The sequence below is a fragment of the Lichenostomus cassidix genome, chromosome 4, assembly GCF_008360975.1.
Source record: "Lichenostomus cassidix isolate B80296 chromosome 4, HeHo_3.0, whole genome shotgun sequence".
Classification (NCBI taxonomy): domain Eukaryota; kingdom Metazoa; phylum Chordata; class Aves; order Passeriformes; family Meliphagidae; genus Lichenostomus; species Lichenostomus cassidix.
Window position 1 is genome coordinate 68,759,527 of NC_139484.1, and position 23,444 is coordinate 68,782,970.

Genomic DNA, 23,444 nt, shown 5'->3' on the forward strand with positions numbered 1-23,444 from the left:
GCCGTTCGCCCGAGGCCGGCCTGCCCTCCCTCCCTCCCCGCCGGCCCCGCGTACCTCTCCGCCCCGGCGCGGCCCGAGCGCGCAGCGGCAGAGCAGGGCGGCGGCGGCGGCGCCCAGCAGCAGCCCCAGCAGCACGGCGGGGGCCAGCAGGGCGGGCAGCGCCTGCAGGGAGTCCGCCCAGAACTGCAGCCCCACGGCCCGCAGGCAGTCCCCGGCCGCCGCCATCGCACCGGGCCCGGCCCGCGGCGAGGAGAGGGCAGCGCATGAGGGGAGGTCCCGCTGCTCGGGGCCCTCCGCCCCCCGCCCTCGCCGCGGTGGGAGGAGACCGATGGCGGATGGATGCGGCGGCTGAGGCCCGGCCTGGCTCGGGACAGCGCTCGGAAAGTTTCCGCGGCGCCGTCCGCAGCCGCGGAGGGTCCGCCCGGCGCCATGCGGTGGCCGCTGGCCGGGCTGCTGCTGGCGCTGCTCCCCGGCGGCCCCTCCGCACTCCGCCCGCCCCGGGAGCCCTGCGCTCGGACGGCGGCTGGGGTAAGCGCCGTGCCCGCGGTGTGCTGGCTGAGCGGCCCCTCGATGGCGGGCTCGGGGCAGGCCCCGTGTGACGGGCAGCGGCTCCCCTGGCGGGCTGTGCTCGGCAGCGGGCCCGGCTGAGCAGCCGCCGCTTCCCAGGCACCGGGCCGGGGGCGGCGGCCCGAACAGCTGCCGGGGGCGGCGTGGCGAGGCAGTCAGCGGGTTCTGGATAGGGTCCGCAGTGCGAAGTGGATAAGGAGCTACTGGAGAGGGTCCGGCAGAGAGCCACGAAAGTGATGACGGGTGTGGGGCATCTCTGTTATGCGGAGAGACTGCGGGAGCTGGGCCTGTTTAGAGAAGACGGAGAAGGGATCTCATTAATACATAGAAATATCTCAAAGGTGGATGTCAAGAGGGTGGTGCCAGACTTTTTTCAGTGGTACCCAGTGACAAGACAAGGAGCACTAGCCGTAAAATAAAACAAAAGGAGTTTCACCTCACCATGAAGAACTTTTTTACACGGAGAGTGGCAGAGCTCTTTACCAGCTGCCCAGGGAAGCAGTGGAGTCTCCCTCTGTAGACATTCCAAACTCCCCTGCAGGCCGTTCCTCCATCACCTGCTCCCGGTGCCCCTGCCTTGGCAGGAGGTTGGACTGGATGATCTCCAGAGAGCCTTTCCAGCCCTAGCGATGCTGTGTTTGTGCTTTGCTGTGCTTCTGAGCAGGGTGTTCATCTAGTCACAGCACCCCTGCTCTCTGGTGTCAGCCCCCAGTGAGCAGTGCCATAGCTTTTAGGATGGAGCTTTCATGTTTCATTATTTCTCTTTATCAAGGTTTGTGTCTGTCAAGCCATCTCAAAATGTGTCAGCATAGTTATCTTTTGCCCGTGTGGAGAATACCTGACTGCAATGGGGGCCTGGAGTGAGTCATAAATGGTAGTTTGTGGTGGGATTGCAGAGAGACTGATAAACAGGAAATAGTATTGCAGGAAAAAAAACCCCAAACAAATAAAAACCCCCAAAGATCAGAACCCCCGAAAACCCAACAAACAGCACACCAACTTATTTTACCAGAAGAATAAATTATTGTAAAACTTGGGAAAATGTTTCTTGACAATATTATTGCATTAAATGAATTACTTTTGAGACATGATATGGGTGCAGGTCCATGGAATTGCCACTCATTGCTGATGTGGAGCCCCTTGTGATGTCCTCTGGTATTATGGATGCACTCTGCAGCAGAGTGGAAGACTTGTGCTGAATACTCAGGCTATATTTTCCACTGAGAACTAAATGTCAGGTATGGTAGAAGGAAAAACAAGGAGTGGTGGTGTGTCTTTTGTAGTTGATGCACATGGACATACAAACACCACAGATTTTATGCTTCAGCTGTTGTAAAACCACACAGGAATGAATACCTGGAGCCTGTGGAAATCAGGAGTGAGTTGTGTGCTGATTTCGTAGAAAGTAGGAAATAAAGGTTGTTAGCTAGGAAGCTACATTTTCTGCATGTCTTTATACATGCTTAAACCAATGTATGCTTTTGTTACAGTCTCACTTAAAATGCAACTGTTGACATTTAACATTCAAATTCATGTATATGCTGATGCAATGCTTAACAGTAATACTTGGGATTTATGTTTATAAATGAGATTGCATTTAACACAAAAGACTCTATTGGTGATTTATATTTTCATCAGGGTTCTAAACTGCCATTACTTCAATTTAGTATGCTGGTATGCATTTCCTTAATACAGATAGCACCCTAGACCGCTCTAGAAATGCCTGGCAGGGGTTGATTCCCTTTTAATGTGATTTCTGTTGCTGCATATCCATATGCACAGATGGAAAGGTGAGCATACAGCACTTTTGATCCCCTTATGGACCATTCATTCAAGAGTGGGACTCAATAATGTGTGTGTCCCTTCCAGCTCAGAAGGGACTGATTCTGTGTATAATAATAATAATTCTGGCTGATTTATCCACCAGACAATTTTTTGTTTAAGCTTGCCTCTGGAGTTTCCTGTTCTTTCTGTGTTCTTGAGGTGCTTGGTTGCTCAAAATTCATGGTTATACAGATTGTTTAACCAATGAAAAGAAATTAATAATGGCATCAGAGAACTTTACCATACCTCAGCTTGTGTATAAACATTCTGGAGAGCAGGGAGAGCTATACAACAAGGTATTTGGAAATAGTCTCTAGTGAAGAGCTCAGTGCCTAGGATCTCCCAGAGCTGCTCAGTGTGCTGCATGTACATGTTGGTTTCTGAGTCCCTTCTTTCTGCTCAAAAGGAGTTACTTCCAATCCTGCATGTATGGACATGTTTTCCGGAGGCTGGTTAAACCTCAGGGCTCCTGGTACATCTGAATTTGTGAGATATCTTGCATTTTGTGTTATGTTGAGGGAAAGTGCCCTATATGAAGTGAGAAATATTTTCATACAAGGATTACTAAAGTTACAGCTCTAGCAGTAATCAGTGATGGCTTCCCTGAGCAGGCAAAGAAGAAAATTAGCCCTCATGTGCTGTACTGTAACAGTGGTGTTGACATAAGCCAGTACTTAACATTACTCACATGCAGTGCTTGGTAGCAAACAGAAGCAGCAAGTGTGGGTCACATCAGGGCAGAGTTGGATCCCTGTTAATCAGCCCATATTCCCAGCTCTCTATTAGCTCCTGCAAGGAAGCATTTTTGATGAATGAAAACTTGCTTATATGACTACTACATCTTGATCCAAACACTGGGCAGTAAAAATGCTTGAAAACACTGGTTTCTCTTACTGATGTTGTGAGCTGTGATTTCTGTGGCAGTCTCTGTGGTCCATGCACAGGCAGGAGGCTGTCACAGATTGCCTTGCAAGCTGCATTTTTAGCATGTGGCTGCTTTGAAAGGCTCTGTGTAGTTCTCTGGAGGAGAAATGAGTGTAATGTCAGTGGACTTGATCATCTAATATTGACAAATTCCTGCTACCTCCTAGTGATCAGATATTCCTGTGTCCTCAAATTAATGCCTTTGAAAATGGCAAAGAAAGATTATTTAATGAAAGCAAACTAATGGCCAGCCCAGCTCCACTATTGTGCAGAGGCTCAACCTGATAATGTGAAGTGTAGTACAATTTGAGCCCCAAGTGTTGCATATCCACACTGGGCAGCAGAGCCTCAGTCTATTAAACATGCTTGAGGGAGACCTCTAGAGCCATGTTGTGTCTCTTCTGGTAGTTAATTTTGGGGAAAGCTGAGGCTTTGTGGGCTAGGGTTCTGTGTTGCTGAGAAGCATAAATTCAGCATAAAAGCTCAATAATAGACATTTATGAAAACAGTTCTTTTTAATAATTGCTCTCTTCTAGGTTTTTGATGGTGATCTGTGGCTTCAGAACGAGATGGGATGCCTGGGAATGGCAGGTATGCAGCAAATGTTACCTCTCTTTGTTCAGCCTTGTGGGAGTCCCAGGACTCACAGGGCATGGTGTGAAGGTGAGCAGGGGCCTGGAACTGCATCCTGGTGGCCTGCTGACATCAGTGGGACTCTCAGTCCTGAGCCACAGGGAAGTGTTTGCACAGAAGTTAGCAACAAGGGTGCTTTAGGTTCCCTAAACAGCTCATCTAGGAGGAAACCCTTGTGACAAGACCTCAGTTCATACCCTGCTCTGAATCATTTTCAGGAGGAGTACTTTTTCAGTGTTAATCATAATGGTGTAGGGGAGCACCCTCTGATGTCCAGAGTTCCCAGGTTTTTGAAAAACCTGTATTATTTAAAGCTGATCAAGACTTTGTTCATTTTCAGAAGCTGGCTTAACCCCTGTGCGTTTACCAACAGTGTTGCAATACCTGCTCTTGAAACTATTTTTAAAGACCTCTGCAGTTACAATAGCTAATACACTTTGTCCTGGACCAAAGACTATTAAAGACTTAGATGTAGTGGGTTAAAGACTGATAGATATATTGGGTCTAGCAGTATTACTGGGATGCTGGTACTCTTCTCAGTAGATAGGAAATATTCTTGTCAGTGGGCTCAGGTAAAGTGAACATCTCCAGTGGCAGTTGCCTAATCTGATGGACACAAGGTACCCCAATACTTACAGAAGCCCCTTAGAGCTTGGAGTAGCTGCATCTGAGGGCTGACTGGCTCTTGGTGTAAATTTGAGCAAATCACTTAGTTTCTCTGAGTCTCCGGTCTTTAGTTTCTATATGTGTATTATAAATAGTGTTCTACATCACCCAAGTGTGGTGGAGGTGAATATAACCTGGAAGGTTAGGACGTTCTCATATAGCACATTAACAGGGCAACACAGTGTGTGAAATAAACCTCTCCATCACTATGGTTCCCCAGGAGATGATTTCATGACATGCATTTGCCAAGAAATTACATGCTTTGAAGCAGTTATCTAGTGAGATACCTCTAACTTCTTTGCCTTGTGCCATGGCTAATTCACAAATTAGTTTATTAATTTAAATATGAAAGCAAGTAATTCAGATTTGCTGAGCTTGTTTTTTCCCGCTATTTATTCAATGTCATCTTTGCTGCGTGCATCTTGCTTTCTGATGGGTTGCAAATTATTCATGTACCGTCCACTGAGAGAGGAAATGAGTGTGATTTGATAATAAAAAAGAACTTTCTGGCACTTTGTGGAGGATTTTGTGGAGGATTTTGATGTGCAGTGTCTTTTTGTTGGTGATTAAAATAGTGTGGCCAGCAGGACGAGGGAAGTGGTGTTGCTTTGAACTGAATACTGGCGAGGTTACACCTCAGATCTTGCCTTCAGTTGGCCCATCACAACAAGAGCAATATTGAGGTGCTGGAGTATGTCCAGAGGAAGGCAATAAAGGTGGTAAAGGGTCTGGAGAATGAGGAGCCACTGAGGGAGCTGGGGTTAATTAACCCGGAGAGAAGGAGCCTCAGGGGGGACCTTATCACTCTCTACAGCTACCTGAAAGGAGGTGTAGTGAAATTGGATCAGCCTTTTCTCTCAGGTAACTGGATGAGACAAAATGGCCTCAGGTGGTGCCAGGGGAGAGTTCGTTTGGATATTTGGAAAATATCTTCGCGGAAATGGTTATCAAGCATTGGAAAAGGCTGCCCAGGGAGGTGGTTGAGTCACCATGCCATCCCTAGAGGTATTTAAAAGATGCACTTAAGAGACATGGTTTAGTCGTGGACTAATGCTGGGTTTGCAGTTGGACTTACTGGACTTTTCCAACCTCAATGATTCTGATTCTGTGAAGTTCTGGTATTTTGTTAGTAGGAAAATAGATGTGTTAAATGAGGTGTTGCTGAATCATATGCTTGATTTTGTAACTGAAAATTGTCCCATTCTAGTAAGCATCAATTTTTAACACAGTGAAAACTAACATTTTAGTGTTTTGCCTAATCAGAGTCCTAGACTTTAGTTCTTACTGAAGAAGTTCTGGATGAAAGCAGAGAGATGGGAACTTCTGCATAAAGCCTTTGTCATTGAGACTGGCAGTGTGCTGAAGTGTGAAATGGTTTGTGACAGCACACTGATCTCAGTGTTTCCATTAGAAGCTTTTTGGAGTTGTTTCTGCATAAGATGAGAAAAGACAACCCCAGAATATTCCTGTGACTGGAACACAGTGGATTTTTGAGAGTTATATTTGATTCTGCTCTGACTTATTCAAAACAGGCCTGGAAAGTAGATTTGTTTTTTCTTGTTGATGCCCATAGTTTCTTTGACATTGTAACAAGAAAAGCTAATGGCAACATTCAAAACTGAATACCGTAAATTGCTACCTTTGCGTGTTCATTGTTGTGTGTAATTGAAAGGACTTCAAATTGGATCTTGTATCCTGGATGGTTTTCAAGACAGGGAGTAATTTAGAACAGCAACAACAAAAATACAGCAAGGGAGTATATTTAACTCCTTTCTTCCCCACTGAAATAAAGCAAAATAGTTCAAAGCTTTGTTGAGAAATTAATGGTGGGTAAGCGAATGAGACTGTGGAATCTGAATTGAAATATTCAGCCCTTCAGAGCCATAAATTAGAACGAATATCTTAGTTAAAAGGCTTTTTTTTTTGTTTTCATTTTTAATTCTGAACTTGAAATTTCACAAACTTGTCAGGGTCTTTCCTTTCCTACTTTAATCTGACATTCTGCTGCTTAGTATGGGCTGTAAAGGTACGGGAACCTTAAGGACATATTCGAGTCTATGATGCAAACCTATTGCAAGACTATTTTTATTTTCTGTCATCATATTTTATTACCATAGGCAAGAGTAACCTTCATCTTAACTTCTGTCATGTTGTTGTATGTGCTGTTCTAATGGTGGGCTGTTGGTGCCACTGACAGGTTCAGGACTCAGCCCATTGAGTCCAGGGGTCAGGGCTTGTGCTGTGCCATGTCCATGTCCTTACACAGAAGTAATTTCAAAGCAAAGGACAGTATGCTGACCATTATCAGGGGACAATTTCTTTTCTTAGAATACCCATCCTTCTACCCCAAGTCTGTATGAACACAGACCCACTGCCACCACACTCTCCCCACAGCAGGTGCCTTTTGTACCAGGTCACATCCTCAGTGTTTGCATTCCCTGAACAGCAAATGACCACAGAGAGGGCTGGCAGGGGGAAGCTCTCCTTCCTGAGCATATTGGCTGTGCCTTGAGTGTGGCAGCTGGAAGCCCAAAAGAGCAATATCTCACCACCCAAGGCAATAGTGCACAAAGCTGGCGTGGCAAATAACTACCTAGGGAGAACAGCAAAGAAAATTGAACATTAAATAGCAGAGACTGTTCTGATCAACTGTGCATTTGTCATTTCGTATGGTGGTGGCACTGCACATGTGGGGGACTGAGTGAATACTGCAGCAACGTGAATAGTAAAATGTAACACCAATCTTCCAGCTGTTGCAGCTATATTAATATTTATTTTCATATTTTCATTTTGAAGTTCAATAGAAAGTCTACCTACCAGCACTGGTAATTAGCTAGGAATAGGCAGTTTAAGATGGTTCTGGCATATCTGTTTATACTGGGTTTATGTAAAATTAAATCATGGGAAAACAGTTAGCACATTTACTAATGTGCTAATTAAAAGTAAGATAAAATATTTACAGGTTGACAATACCTTGTAAAAATGTGGAATTTTTAATTTAAAAAAACCCCAAAATTTCTTCTTAAAGATGATGATATTGTCCCACATCTCAAAAGAAAGTAAAATTACTGTCTTTCGTTGATGAACTGTTTAATTTGGCATCTTTGGAGGTGTTTACAGGAAAGCCCCAGATTAAGCCTCATGGTCTGCTGGTTTGCTTGCTGGGAAATGTTTTGGCCTGAGGCACTGTAGTCTGGGAATGCCTGGTGGCAGCCTGGCAAGCCCAGCTGAGAGGGGGCTGCTTAGGCTGTGTGTAAAGCTGAAACTATTCTCCTGCTTTGTGGAAATTTTCTTTTGAAAAGGAGTGGAGATAGTTGCCATTCAGAAACTAATGAAAGTGACGATGCAGCCTGATAATGGCTTTTCTGAAAACAGCCAGAAAAATGGAGAAGATTGAAGCTGTAGGAAAAAAAGAGTGGAAGGAACAAGGAGACCTCAGAGTCACTGTCAGAACTGAGATGCATCTCTCAAGGGGCACTGTCGATGGCAGCATGGTATCCAAAAGAATGCTCTATGCTTCTCAGTGAAAGGCTTCACTAGTCAAGTGTTAGTATTTTCCAAGGTTAGATAAATCTATTTGTTAAAAAAAAAACCCAAAACATTTTCCAAACAGAAATCTAGAATATATGTGAAAACCACAGAATGTATTATGGCTGTACCATCCTTTCTCATATATTCAATGTCCAGCTTTTCAAGCACCCAGCAGACATTTACAGTCCTACATCTACAATAGAAACTTAACTGAAAAGAGACAGCAGGTGAATTGATATATACAATTATGTTGTCTGATGTTAAGCATGCAGCAAGTTATGTGGAAAAGCAGTCATGTTCTTGTAGATCAGCTGTTCCAGTGACAGTTTAATATGTGTGGATCAGGAAAAAGTTACTTTATTTAATAGTGACAGTCAACACTAGAAAAAAGAATGCTGCAGAAAAGTGCAGCTTCACTGGCAGTGAATCCAGGGTATTAGAACAGCCTATATTATTAAAAATTAATAGGAAGGATGAGTAAAATTGTGGAGAAAGGCAGTGGCACATGTGGCTGCATGGACATGAATCGTATTGGTTGAATCATATTGTTTGAATCTGTTTAATCAAAACCTTTCACTGACTACTGGGAAGATACAAGTGGATTTGCAGAAACATCCTTGTCATCATCATCAGTGCTGAGGCTGCTTAACATAATGTTAAAAACTGGCAAAATCCTCAGCCTTCAACTGCTGATGACGGAGCAGCCAAATAACATGCCTGGAGACTTCTGCTGGGAGTTGGGCACATTATCTTGGGATTGTAAGTGATGACAAAGCACAGCTTGAAAACAGACTCCTCTGTGTAATTATTAATCCTGAGATTTATTCAGAGTCAGGGAACATGATCAGTTAATTAAATTGGTTACTGTGGACTTGATACTCTCTAGAGGGGGAGTGTCAGGCTTTGCTGTCCCATGTAAAGTGCAGTTGGGTGAGCTCATGGTGATGTTATACTACTCAGGACTCAAGATCAAAAGATACTTTATGAAGCAATTACACACTTCTTGTTGGCTGACTGCCCTCATCCAAAATTCAGAAGGAAATGATACGCTAAACAGGAAGCATTATAAAGGTAGTAGTTGCTCAGCATAGTTCATACATTTTGTCATTTAGACTTCCGACTCTTACAAAGCCCTACAAAGAAGCTTCATGTCCTCATTCAAGATTTTTTTGTTTACTGTAAAGGAACGTGCATTTCCTGTAGTCAGGCAAGAAAACAAAAAGGAGAATTGGTGCTCCACCTTCATAGGAATAGGGTGACAGTTGCATTAATGTATGACAGACACAGCACATATAAAATTAATATTTTTCATTGTTTGAATATACCTGTACAAAACTGCGAAGAAGCTTGATTCAGTAGTCAGAAGTAGGTTTAGTGCCATTGGAGGAGAGATCATTGGAGGTATATTTGGATCTGCTGGGGAGTGCCAGGCCAGGTGGGCTCAGATTGGTATTTAGCAGGTCTGTACTGCATTGAAAATTCAGCACTGGTGTCATTCTGAGTGATTTGGGCCATTGCTTAGTCTTGAAATAGAAATATGCCATACATGTCTTGAAATATGCCAAATATGTCTTGAAAAAATTCCAACCCCAAAGATATGCAGACATTTGGTGCTGTAATTATACATACTGCTGTTCTCACCAAGTTTGCAATGTTGTTTTTACAGTCCCTAAACTAGTCCTAGTCTGTTGCATTGTTTAACAGTGGTTCAAATTTTAAGTAAAACTTAGAGAAATGAATTAAAACTGATCATCAAGTATAGACACCAGTTTTCCCTGGTCTGTATATCCACAATTTTGTCCAGTATAAACTACTCCCTCCCAAATAAACATGGGAAGACAGGGAAGCTTCCCAAGGTGCACATGTCCACCTGGGCTCTGTAAGCAACAGGATTGCATCTTATTCATTATGTTAACAGAATTATTTTCAGTGATTCATGTGCATTAATGTTTTAAGGCTCCATTTAAGGGTCCAATTCTGAATGTTCTGATCATGCTTTTTCTGTTTGCAGCTAACTGTATTTCCCTATAGTGTTGCTCTTAAAAAGCAGTGGCTTTTAAAAAAATGCTGCTTCTCATATTAATGAGATTTTAGTGTCTTCAGCTTTTCATATTTTATTAATATGTAATAGGCTTTTTCATAGAAAAGTCATTTCACAAAATTACTTGCCTTTCAGTGGGAGTTTTTGTCCATATTAATGTATTTGCTGATGATTGATTTAAAAATAAGTAATAAATGAGAATAATATTAAGTAAAGAATGAAAAAAGTATCTTCTTTAAACGTAGACAGCCAGCTATAATTTTAAATTTTCATAACATTTTTCTCTTAATTCTGCAACTTTAACTTTTGGCAATTTAACATATTAAATTATTTATTTTTTAGTATAAGCTTCTTTTATTAATGTCATAGGTGCTTTTACTTTAGTAGATCAAAGTGATATTATTTCAAAACTATGCCTGTTACTTTATTTAATATCACTGACTAATCTTTCATAAAAATTTAAGGGTAAAGCTGGAATTTATATTGCTGATTACTAAACTGAGGAGCATTTGATTTGATGGCACTTCACTTCAACTGAAGTGTAACTGAGATCCTTCCTTAACTGAGAAGTATTTCAGTTCTGAATCTGTATTGGCAAGGTCAGTGCTTAATTGGAAGACTGTGTCTTTGAAGCAGAGCACCTTTAGCTCTGATGCCCCTCACATTGTGGATTATTTCAATTCTTTATGCTTTGCTGAAAGTTTCTTTGTGTTGAAAATATTAACAGTTGATTTATGGCTTAAACTTTTTAATTCGTTCATTAAATGCTTTACATTTAAATGGCAAGAAGTTTTCTGTGGGCTATATGGGAGTTCCTTAGGGAGGAAACAGTTTTGTTCTGACTCCTGCTGGGTTTTGTGTGACAAATCCCATCTCTGTTTCCTGGCTAGCCTCAGTCTCTGTTCCTGTAATGATTTTGTGCCTTGAGAGAGAGTATCTGGCTCTGTGTGCATACAGAGCTGGTACCATGAGCCCCACCCTGGCTGGACTCTGCCCCAAGTGGCTCCCATGCAGGACCCAGCTTCACCTCTAATGCTGAATGTTGCCTTGGTTTTCAGCAGTGCCCTTACCTGTGCTCATTCAGGCAAGCAAAGCCCCTCAGCAGCTCCTGACCTCTGCAGCCTCAGACAACCAGTGGAGCCACTCGCTGTTTGCCTTGATACCCTCATGGACAAAGAAGGTGTTGTTCAAACGAGAGTCTGATGGCAACCACCTTCTGGTCAGTAAAGGATGGTTTGCCATTTTTGTGTCTGTAAGGATTGTAGTAATTCTGTAAAAAGTGAATCTTGTTGGGAATTTGCTATCCAATTAGTATATTTCTAGTTCTGTCTCAGGTGATTGTGTTTGTTTGACATGACTTCAGCAACACCAGCTAGCTGTGGGACTTCCAAAGAATCACTGTGATAGATACAGCTGTGTGATTGCTGTGTAAATTCTGATAGACACTTAATAATGAAAATAATCTATATAGTCTGATGAACTTTGTGCATAGTGTATTTTTTTAGGGAATTGTGATAGCCAAAAGATTAATGTATCTGTTAAGATTCTGATAATTACTTGTGGGAACAAGTTGTTCATACAAATTTGAACCAGGAGAAAGATTTAACTGTTAATAATTTAACACTTAAATAATACAACTGGATAATAAAACTCCTAAATTTGAAGGTGATTGGTACCTCTATTTTTTTAATAATTTCTTTATTTACATAGTCTAACTTGTTGCTGAAGTTTATGAATTATAATATTTTCATACATTATGTAGATTTTTCCCCTTCCTCCATAGCCTGAAGATGTGTCCGATATGTCAGTGTCTTCTGAATTTGGAATAACCCTTCAGAAATGTGGTATGGTAAGTTTTCTTATATTTGTCTTGTTGATTTGGTAAGAAGTTCATACCCAAATGACCTTTAAAGATTGGCAACCTAATTGTGCCCATGCTGAGAATTTGGGGGTATGTGCATTTTGATGTAACAATGGTCCCATTCTCCCTGAGAGGCACCATTTTGCTATGTTGATTCAAAACAGAAGTCAGTGAAATCTCTCAGGCTTCAGGGCATTTTGGATTGTGGTTGAAGTGAAAACCTGACTGTGAATTTCTAAAACTGTAAATGGGCAAATCCTAATGAACTCCAGAGTAATCAGCCAAGAGGCTGGGTGGAGATAGAGGCAAATTTTATACGCTGAGATAAACCTTCTGAGATACTCCCCTGGCCCAGCCATGGGTGCCCTACCTGTGTCCAGTGTGGACTTCTTTTGAGGGATGAAGCACTAACCCTGTGTTGCCCATTGTGTCTTTGGGCATCCTAACACACAGCCATAGAAAGGCCATTGTGTCTGCATATTCAGTGGGACTCACCTACAGCACAGTATTTAATGAACAAAAGGTTTCATATGACTTGTGTAAATGCTTATGAGGGGCAAAGACTTATCAATTGTAAGAAACTCTTTAACTTCCCATTTTATTTTTTTTCCCTTTTTTCTTCTCCCTCTTTTTGCACTGGATGAAGCAGGTATGAATTTTTATAATTACAGACAGGTCATCTTAGCTGTCTCCTGCAGAGAGAGAGCACATCCAACTTTAGGACCAATCTGATTTCAGCCACTGAAATGCTGCCTATGAGAATAGTGGATTCAGTAACCAATCCAGAAGAGATGACATTACAACCTTCACCAAATGTAAAGGATTACATTTGTGCCTGGTTAGAAGCACAGGCAGAGGCCCTGAAATCCTCATTTTTTACCCTCAGCTCACAGAAGAGTGAGGGAAGGTATAGGAAAATGAAGGGAGGAAAATGTTGTTCTGTCTCCCCATTTCCCCAGTTCTCTCTTTTGCTCGTTTGTCTGCAGAAGCCTATCTATGCTTACTGTGGAGCATAATACAGTATTAACAACTTGTACAGTTTGAACCTTGAATCTTTCAAGATGTATTTTCTTGTTTGGGCAATTGGCTCAGGGTCTCTGCTTTGTGGATTTGGATTTTCTTTATGTGGTTTTGAGACCTTTTTTTCCCCTGTTTCGTTTTGGTTTTGCTCTTTAAAGCAAGCATCTAGCCTTTGTGATTGCACATAAAAGGTTGAAGGGCATGTTGACTGCATCGTGCCAGTTCAGAAACCAGGAGAGAGAATCTGACCTAAATATATCACATTTTTAATATTTGATGATTTTAAATCTCATAAGTTGGGGTATAACTCATGATATACAAGCATATGAAATTGGTAACGGTTTCATCACAAATATAATTAAGCCTGTTTTTATACATGCATTAATACGTACATTTTTGTACATTGGTTGCAGCATCTAATAAATAGTTGGGAATTTTGTCACTTAAATCGAGAAATGCAAAGTAAGGCATAATAATTTCATTAAGATGTTTCTTCTCCTTGATTCCTGTCATTCTAAAACTGTGACCTGGTTCTATGCTGAATTAGTATGAAATGCAGAGATCAGTGGTGCACAATGAGACCATGGCTGCATGTGTCAAACCCTGTGGCTACCATGAATTCTGGTGTGATTTCTGAGGTCTATCACAATTCATATTGTTAAAACTCATTTTTGTGGGGACTGCTTTATTATTTTATATTTGCTGGTGTCCAGATACAGTGTAGACATTTCCTAAAAAGGAAGATCTAAAAAGAGAAAGGTTTGGCCTGAATCATAATTCTGTCACTTGAAGGACTATTAATTTAGTGTCATTATTAGAAACTTCATAAATAATCATGAATGTACTACAAATCACCATATTATTATGGATCTTACAAAGATTTAGGCAATTCTGGTTTAACACAAATTATAGAGGAAGGCAGGTTGGGAGGTGAGAGGTCAGTAAGCTACTCTGTGTTCAAAGTAATTTCATTTAGAGAGTATAATTGCTTAATAAGACTTCAGGGCTTAACGGAATAAATAAATTAAAAAAACAGAGTGCATGTTGCTAGAGATTGGTGATTAGTGTATGACCTTCACCACTAATTGGAATCAGAGCCATGAACTCCCAGGTTCACTGGTGGCTCCATCTGCCCTCACGTGGGAAGGGCAAATCAAGACAGTGGGCGTCCTTCAGAGAGTGTGGTTGCTCTGAAGAAAAGGGAAATAGAGACCAAAACTGCATGGAGAGAATAAATTTGCAGTGAAGCAGCTTGCAAAAGGAGCATCCTCGTGGTACAAAAGTTCAAAGTTAAGGATTTTCCAGACTCTGGTTAAAGTTAGGGCCCAGTTTTGTTGTGTGCGGTATCACGGTGATATCCAGATTTTGATTACACTTCTGGTTCTGTATGGGCTGGGTTTCCACCTTCTGGCTTTTTGCCACTTTTACTCCAAGCAACAGCTTGACATGCCAAAGATTAAAATCTCCTGGGGAGTGTGAGATTGAACTGAGTGTAGTTTCATTTTCAGGTCACTCAGAATACCTTCAGAAAATAAGTTTACACATCATGAAGTTTTATTTGTAATCAAGACTATGAATTTTGCTGTTAAGGTGCACGTGCAGCTGTCTACCACCATTAATTACCAAGATTTCTGTTTTCAGGTGGATGTTGAACATGACCCTCAAACTGCATACATTACACTTGTGATTAATAACACCAACACATTGCTCTCAGCAAACATCACAGATCTTATCCTCCTGGACAACATCACTGGTCTACATGTTCAAAAAACCAGTGGCAATAAGACCACAGATGGCATACAGATTTACAGGAAAAGATTCTTGCAAGGTAACAAAATCTGCAGTGAAATACCGCTGATTACATGTGTCAAAGTGCATCTGTTCAAATAATATTATTTATTTATTTGTAGTGGTGTAAATTCTTTGGTTATCAGTTAATATAGGTGAAAAACTCGGGGAAAGGTTTTGGGCTGCAGTTTCCAATTCTGTCAACTCACTGTTAACTGTTTTGACTTCCGCCTTTGAACTGCTTCCAGTCTCCCAGGCACAGGACTGAGCCTCCTGGGCTTTTTAAAAGTTTCTGCCATCAAAAATGAGAGAGAGTTTTTCACAATAGTATTTGTTCATTTTGCATATTTTTAAAAACTTCTGCAAAAACCATTTTCATCATATTTTGAGTCTTCTTTAGCCAAGTGTGGCAGCTTGGCTTGCTGAGGTATTGAGGTGTATTGGAATTGCAAAAGGCCACGCAAACAAGGAAGATAATTCATCAGAAATGAGGCAACTCTTCTCAGTATCTGTTCCCTCCAAACTGAACAAATTACAAAGTCAAAGCAAGCAATAGAGAGATAAACCTGTTCCAGTTTTGAAGTCAGTTTGTTCCTTTTCTAATTGGTAGCAGTTGAATCAGTGCACACAGATTAAATTTTATCTTTCTTGGTTTCTTCATCTCCTTTTTCCTAATCACAAGCATGTTAAAAATGAACAGCTTGCTTTTGGGAGTCATGATATTTCTCCAGGAGTTTCAGAAGTGTTTGCTGATATCTGTTTATGATCAGACTGTCTATGGTTATGATAATTTTATAGTGAAAGATTTCCAAATAGAAGAGGGAAATAAGTAAACTTGAGGCTGCTGTCTGATTGCATTTGGATAGCCAAACTCCGTTTCTAATAACAGCAGTGTGAGCAGTGGTACTGATTGCAGGACTGCTCTTTTTGAGAAAATCAAGGAATTTCTGGCTTTCAACAGATATTTCCTGGAAACAATTATGCCTGAGAAAGAATAGAAAAATAGCTTGCATAACTGATCCAGTAAGCCAAGTTGGAGCTGCTACGTAATTTATTTATAATTACTGAATCTGGAATTGAAGCTAGCTTTTATGGACAAATCAGCGTGAAAAATACAGAAGTGGAAGAAAATCCAGCAGAACAGATTTCTGCATAGTTTGAGGTTTGGTCATTGCTATATTAATCCTGAAGTCAGCCCATACCTTGCCACTAGGGATGGACTGAAAGGCTGTATCTACACTGGCCTGTGTATTGTCATGCTTAATGTTGTCCCTAATAATTTTTCAGTACTTCAGTGCACTAAGAATCAAAATTCACCTGAAAGCTGTCAGAGTTCTCTTTGGTTTCAACAGGAGGAGAATCAACAGGCTAGTGGTTAAAATGTAGTCAGCCCATGTTATAATAAAAAAATACTTTAAGTATCTCATGTAGTGTTTTAGTATCAAAAATAATGCTTTTGGGTAGGTTGGATTGCAGTTTCCAGATCCTGGGCTGAATTTGCATAAGTTCTTGTACACAGCAGCTATGAAGGATGTTGCTGAGCTCAAGTGGCCATGAACTGTCTGCTCTGGATGTGTGGCATCTGTTATGTCAGAAAGGAAAAGCTCCTGTGCTGTCCCAAGCCTTCCCCACAGATCTTTGAGAAATTCTTGTGGAATGAAGCAAATGTATCCATATCCCTGTTTTAATAGGTGGAGAACACTTTGCAATCAACTACTCTGCACTGCTTGATGCAGAAGAAATGTGGCATGGCAGGGTTTTGACACTGCCGGCGAAACTAACTTTCAGGAGTTCATCACAGGTATTTTATTCACAAATTTATTCTGCTCTTCACAATTTTTGTAAAAAAACAGTCTCCAAGGTGGTTCTTGTCTGCATAAACAATGAGGCCATCATGTAATGAAATGAAACTCTTAAGCTCTCTGTTTACACTGAATTTATAAATGCATTAATTATTCTTCATAGCTTAAGAAGTCATAGATTTCCTCATGTAAAGTATTTTTGTGTGTTGTCTTGTAGCCTTTCTTTCCACTTTTCATATTTCTCTCCAGTTTATTGATCTATCCTGGAAATGTGTCCCTCGTACTTACATGTGTATTCCTGAACTCTATGAGAGATTGAAAATTTTGCCATATTTTTGTAATAAAATAATTTCTTTTAACTGAAAAACAAGTAGCAGCAAAGGAAAACCTCATTACTCATGAGAAAGACGCCTTTTAGTATAAGAGTTTTCAAGGTCTAAAAGATTTTTCAGAGAAGCTGAGAAATCTCAATCCTTGCTCATTTTTGAGAGCTCTGTTGCATGAGACTCTGAAACAACTGGTCTGATGCTGGAATGAGCCTGGCTTTGAGTAGGAGACAGGACAAGCAGTTTCTGCTAAAGTAAATTTTTTCAATTCTTAAATACGCCTTGATGGTTTTTCTGTGCTTTTCATAATTACATGTAATGATAATGTGCAGATGTATTTTCATTTCAATTGCCTTTCTCCTTGGTTTTGGAGGACAAAATGGTCGGTGTGTGTGGGAGTGGTACTAGAGTGGTGGAGAGGAAAACTTCAAAAAAACTGGCATGGTTAAAGTAGAGACATATGTACTGACTGTGGCTCCTGTTCTGTGCATTTTCAGTTAGCCCAGATTTCATAGGCACAGAAAAATAAAATACTGTGTGCACTGGGAGATCAGAAGGGGAATGTATCCCACCAAGCAGCTGCTTCCATGTCTTTTAGTGTTAGCCTTAAGTACACTGCATTTTCCTATCAGATTTATTTCAGCTTTAAGCTTAATGAGAAGTATAGCTTATCTTCTAAGGAGAGGCTTTTCTAGACACCCTAGGCTGTTTGCCAGTGGATTCTGCCTTTTTTTAATACAGGTAATTTTTTGTATCTCTCTCAGAATAAAACACATCTTGTATCATTGACAGCATCATTCACCATAACAGAAGAAGAAAAGACCAAGGTAAATTATATTATTTGTTATTACATTGACTCCCTTGCTTATACTTATAGACAATCTAAGGTAAATCCTAGGAGCTAAGGATGTACTTGTGTACTTGTGTGTCAGCTGTTGGCTAGTAATCTTACACAAGTTCTGCTTTCTCGGATTTTCAGAAGACAAAAACAGGACTCAAGATAAGGGGTCTTTCTTTTGTGTTAAACCAGCAATATTTAGTGTGGAAAATCTAAAAATGCCATTTTAATCTAAAAATACTCCTTGCCATGTTCTTTAGTTTGAAGAATTTTCCAGTCACAGGAAACTGTGATGAGGAGTATGCTCATAGTGTGCCTAACCACCATGAGAAAGCTTTTTGCTTTTCCAGAAGGGTAAAGTTATCCACCACCTGTTGAGGAAAAGTTCTACATGATGCCGATATTCAAGCTGGAGAAATAAAACTGCAGGAAAAGGGGTGTAGTTCATGCTTGCCTTTCATTTTTTAACTAGTCATTCTTCAAAATGACTTTCTGTTCTTGGCTTCTGAAGTAATGGGGTTTTTAAGAGGCCAGATAAACCTTCAAAATTACATTGATTGCAGCAGTGTTATTCTAGATAATTTTTTTTATTAAAAAACTCTCCCTTTCATCCATCAGTTTCATTTCTAGAGTAATATCTTCACCAAACTTGTTTTTCTTTCCCAACCTCTCATTAGCTTGACAAGCTGCTGTTGTAAGGGGTCATTTTTACAGAAGCTGCAGCTTGGTTGGCAAGGGCATTGGGATTATTTGTGTTCAGGCAGAAGTAAACAGTTTACTTTAAAACAGAGTATTTTTGCCGTGGCTGTGCTGTTTGAAATCTAAAGTGTATGTGGATGGAGCTTGCCGGAATAGGTCCTGAGGAATTGACACTCATTCCTTCCAAAGACCTGTCCCATGAGTTTCTCTCTGCCTTTGGAATAAGTAATCTATTTGAAGGTTGGGCTCAGAGGCCTCTTGTTCCAGTATTCTCTTCTGCTAAGGATCTCTGCCTTCTCAGCTTTTATTATTGTTATAGATACATCTGGACATGGCTTTCTCATAATTGAAGATCCAAGTGCCTATTCTGTTAAAATGAAAGCCATAATTAAACACAATATGATGTAAAACTACACATAAGTTAGAGAACTCATTGTCCCTGAATAAAGATCTAGTAATATTTAAAAGGATTGGACATTTAGTATAGGTAAGAATTACAAATGGACTTGCCATAAATCTGTTTTTTTGGAAACTCTTGGAGGTGTAAACCGTGCAGTAGCTGACTGGGTTAGAAAAATAGCTTCATGAATGGTTTTCTGTAAAGTTTGGTGTGAATTGATCTGCAGAAGTTACTGATGTCTAAGCTAAGACTGTAAGCTACATTGGTCTTAATCCACCATGAAAATTCTTGCAATCTGTTATTATACATAAAACCTTTTTAGTGTGTTTATTATTTTTTCCAATCTGAACTTGATAGTTAGACTTCAAAAAGTTTTTGTGAATTATTCCATAGGTGGGTAAAATTAGCTCAGCTGCATTTGAACTTAGTAAATGAACAGGTTTTGTAATTAAAATGTGTAGTAAAAATGTGTGGAAAATATTGTAAATTTTTGGAAAATAAAGCTTAGAAATTATGGAACACATCATGTTTCACATGCATAATATTTGACTTTGGGCTGTGGCCAAGCATAAGGTGTTTTGGAATGAAATCAGTTTGTGCAAGGAAATTAGGATTAGCTGAAAAAGGTGTGATGTATTGTATTTCATTCATATTGTCAGCTGTCATAAATCTCTCCATCTCAGATTTTATTTATTAAAAATGATTCTTTAAGCCTGTTCGTGGGTATGTTAAAACCAATGCACTTATATGACTAAGTGGATAGTAGATGTTGACTTCAGGATTGACAGGTGAAGAATTAATTACATAGTCATGGCAGTGTCATGCTACATTGATCCCATCAGCTTTCACATGGTTTGCTTGCACACTTAGACACTGTGCTTTTCTTTAAAGTTTTACAAATCCTATGAATTTCTCTTCTGTGCCACTGGAAGAAACTGCTTGGTTGCCTGGAGCAAGGTAATTTTGTGGGTTATGAAAAAAATACGAGTGTTTTTCATCTGAGTGTCTGTGCCAGATGTCTTTCAACAGTGCTTCAGGGCCTGTGATAACCTTGTGCCTCTGCCCTTGGCTGGGGCAGTTTGATGCTGAATGGGACACTAGTGGAAAGGGGAGTTCTCCCATCTAAGCATGTTGCATGGGATTGATAATAATTCCTTTGATCTGATTTTTATAAGGCTTGCTTCCCTCAGCATCATGCAAAGCAGTTGGGAGCACATCAGTTCTTGAAAGAACACACAGATGTATGTTGGTTCAGTGGCAGTTCAAGGGACAAGAGCCAAACCCTTCCGATCTATGAAGGGAGTAAACACTGGATTAGAGAAAGGAGTTACTTAACGTACAAAATCATCTTTCAAATAAATTGAGAGATATTTTTATGCAAAGTGTTGCAGCTTTAACTGAGCACAAGTAACTGAAGGGCAGTTCAGTCAGAGAGGGAGAGAGCTGGTGCTGATGATTATATACCTGTGCTGTGTTTTCTTAATGGTTGGCCATGGTACAAGGGAGCACAATGGAAGCAATTGACCAAAGCAGTAGGAAGCTACATCAAGAAAAAACATTCAGACAATGTGTTGGTAATTACACGTGGAACTAATTACACGTGCACTTCTTTTCCTTTTCTTTCTTGTTTCTGTTTAAAACTTAAGGATACTGAAAGGCACTGCTGGATTGGTGGGCTGAGGCCAATTGTGTGAGGTCTAACAAGGCCAAGTGTTGGGTCCTGCCCTTGGGTCACAACAGCTCCCAGCTGGGCTACAGGCTGGGGCAGAATGGCTGCAAAACTGCCTGGTGGTAAAGGACCTGGGGGTGCTGGTTGATAGCAGCTGAACATGAGCCATTGTGTGCCCAGGTGGCCAAGAAGGCCAAGGGCACCTGGCTTGGATCAGAAATAGTGTGGCCAGTTGGACCAGGGTAGTCAGTGTACCACTGGTGTGGTCATACTTAAAGTCCTGTGTCCAGTTCTGGACCCCTCACTGCAGGAAAGACATTGAGGTGGTGGAGCAAGTCCAGAGAAGGGCAGTGGACCTGGTGAAGGATCTGGAGAGTAAATCTTATGAGGAGTGGCTGAGGGAGCTGAGTGTGCTTAGCCTGGAGAAAAGGAGGTTCAGGGAGAGACCTTATCACTTTCTACAGCTACCTGAAAGGAGCTGTAGTGAAGGGAAGTCACTTCTTCATTCTCTTCTTGAAGTCACCTAGTGACAGGACAAGAGGAAATGGCCTCAAGCTGTGCTAGGGGAGGCTCAGATTGGACATTGGGAAGAATTTATTTACAGAAAGGATTGTTAAACATTGGAACAGGTTGCCAGGGAGGTGGTTGAGTCACCAGCCCTGGAAATGTTCAAGAAATTACTGGATATGGCACTTAGTACTGTGGTCTAGTTGAAAGGTGGTGGTGATTGGTCAAAATTTGGACTTAATGTCCAAGTTTAAGATCAGTGATCTTAGAGATCTTTTCCAACCTAAATGATTATATGATTCTGTATCAGAAGAAATTTAGCACATGGCTGGCTTACTCAGTTAAATACTTAGTCCCAAAACATTTTAGTGAACCTCAAAGTGCTTCTGAGTTTCATTATTTTAGAGTAATAACATTAAAAACACAAAATAAAAATTAAGAACAAACAAAGCATGCCTCTGTCAGGGCAACTGTTGATTCTGTGTGTACCATGCTGTGACATAAACCTTGGATCTTCTTGGAACTGTGAAATAGTAGCTATGTCTCGGTGATCTTGATATTGACATCACTGCTTAATTCAGCTGGAAAACATTTAAATCAATGAGTGCTGAGTATCTCTACCAGCTTTGAGAAGCTGAACCTGTGAAACAGCAAAGTCTGACATAATGCAGTTCCTTTCAGTTAGATATATGACAGATCATCTGTGTACAAAATTATTAGAGAGAGAAACTATGCAGTAAAGGATAAAATTCTGCTGTTAAATTGCAATAAATTATTTTCTAGTTGTGGGCCATGTTTGAGTATTGCTTCTGATGCAGAGTTACCATTAACTCCATGGAATGCTGTCAGGTTTCTGCCCCAAGAGAGGACCAAAGCCAGCTTGCAAGCAGCATGTTAATTATTTACAGTTCCAAGCCCCAGCAGAGTGATTAGTTTGTGGTAAAACATTATACTGATAGCTGTGCAATGTTTTTTATTGAAAGATCTTGTAGAACTAATCAAACACTGAATTTTACTACAAAGAGCATGAAGTAAAAATTAATTTTTAATGCAATTCAATTTAAAGATTAAGTTAAGAGCTAAAGTGAAAGGCTTACAAAGTTGTTATCTGACTCATGGTTCCAATGTTCCTGCCACTCTTTTCTGACTCAGGCTAATGCAGAAACTGCAGGGTTGCATACAGATTGGGTGGGTTTGTGAGCTGTCAGTTCCATGTGTATTCTGAACTCATATTGATACTTTTTCCCAATGGTGTCTACTCAGTTTCACTGAATCAAGAAATGGCCATTTATTAAACTAGCCAACATCTGACTGACTTTTCAGAGCCTATGAGCAGCATCAAATGCCATCAATTTCAATGAGACTTTTTAGAAGAGTTTGGCAACTTTGGAAAATAGGCTGTTAAATACAGGACACCCAAAAGTCACAGCAAAAAAATTCAGTCTGTGGAGTTCTTTTGCCTGGAATTACACAGGAATTTGGACTCAGTGAACAAAGCAAACTGTGCTGAGTTGGAAGCCTATTGAAAATACACACTTTCTTGAAAATATTCATCAAGATGTAGTAAAAACATAATGTGGAGAAATCCTGAAGTTGTGTGAAGCCACTTAAAAATAATTTACTGTTTCCTTACAGTTACAATCTTTCAATAACTGCTACAATCTGATCTTTATATGTATTTAAAATATTTTTAATTAAATGGTCTTTTAATTTCAGATCTTATACAGCCATGCCATCAGTGCTGCAGGGTTCTTCATTGCTTTTTTTGTTTCCCTTGTGTTGACATCTGCTGTTTTCTTCATCATTTACCGAACCCAAATATTAAAATGGAGTTTCTGTGGTAAAAACCAGGTGAGTTGTACTGTCTGTGAGGGTAGGTTATTTAATTTTTTTCGCTGATCAGATGTGATGATACAACTTGCTAACTAAGATTGTCTGAGGAGTTTTTGAAGATGAATAAAAAGCTGTCAAGTGATGAATTTGGCTCACAGGTAATGTAATCTCTAGAACCTCCAACCTTTAGTACAGTCAGATTTAGAAGTGAGTGTAAGAATGATACCCTGATCAAAACAACTGCTGTCAGTGTCTTGATGTTGGCTCTAGGTCAGAGGGAGGTTACCCTTTGCCTGTTAATTTCTTTCCATATTCTTCTCTTCCTCCCCTCTGTTCCTCAGAATTAGAAACAGGATATCTCTCAGTTATATGCAGTTGCCAAGGGAGTAGCCAATTTATCTTGAGCACAGCAACTTGGGTACAAGTTGGTTTTTTTTATGATTATGAGGAATAGTGATTTGAATTTTGGTTTTAGTTTCGTCAGTGTGCATTAATATCTTCAGTGATGAAGCAAA

At 40.5% G+C, this 23,444-nt stretch overlaps 2 protein-coding genes across 13 annotated transcripts in view; one reads left to right on the forward strand and one right to left on the reverse strand.

Moving 5' to 3' along the window:
• Positions 1–225, reverse strand: part of EVC (EvC ciliary complex subunit 1) — a 50,458-nt gene extending 50,233 nt beyond the window's left edge. For all 5 annotated transcript variants that reach the window (XR_014851932.1, XM_085059798.1, XM_085059797.1 and 2 more), the window contains exon 1: positions 55–225. Coding sequence is in view for 4 of the 5 variants with exons in the window: in XM_085059798.1 (XP_084915924.1) it covers positions 55–225 (171 nt within the window). In the remaining variant the exon portion in view is untranslated. The remainder of the gene's footprint in view (positions 1–54) is intronic.
• The window catches only part of EVC2 (EvC ciliary complex subunit 2), a 65,505-nt gene that overhangs the window by 227 nt on the left and 41,834 nt on the right, over positions 1–23,444 (forward strand). For 4 of the 8 annotated variants that reach the window (XM_085059788.1, XM_085059791.1, XM_085059789.1 and 1 more), the window contains exons 1-8: positions 340–528; positions 3,852–3,906; positions 11,245–11,405; positions 11,970–12,035; positions 14,709–14,895; positions 16,547–16,656; positions 17,748–17,810; positions 22,813–22,947. In XM_085059788.1, the coding sequence (XP_084915914.1) occupies positions 340–528; positions 3,852–3,906; positions 11,245–11,405; positions 11,970–12,035; positions 14,709–14,895; positions 16,547–16,656; positions 17,748–17,810; positions 22,813–22,947 (966 nt within the window). Of the gene's footprint in view, positions 1–339; positions 529–3,851; positions 3,907–11,244; positions 11,406–11,948; positions 12,036–14,708; positions 14,896–16,546; positions 16,657–17,747; positions 17,811–22,812; positions 22,948–23,444 lie in introns of those variants that run through there. The other 4 variants (XM_085059790.1, XM_085059792.1, XM_085059794.1 and 1 more) reach the window with 4 other exon arrangements.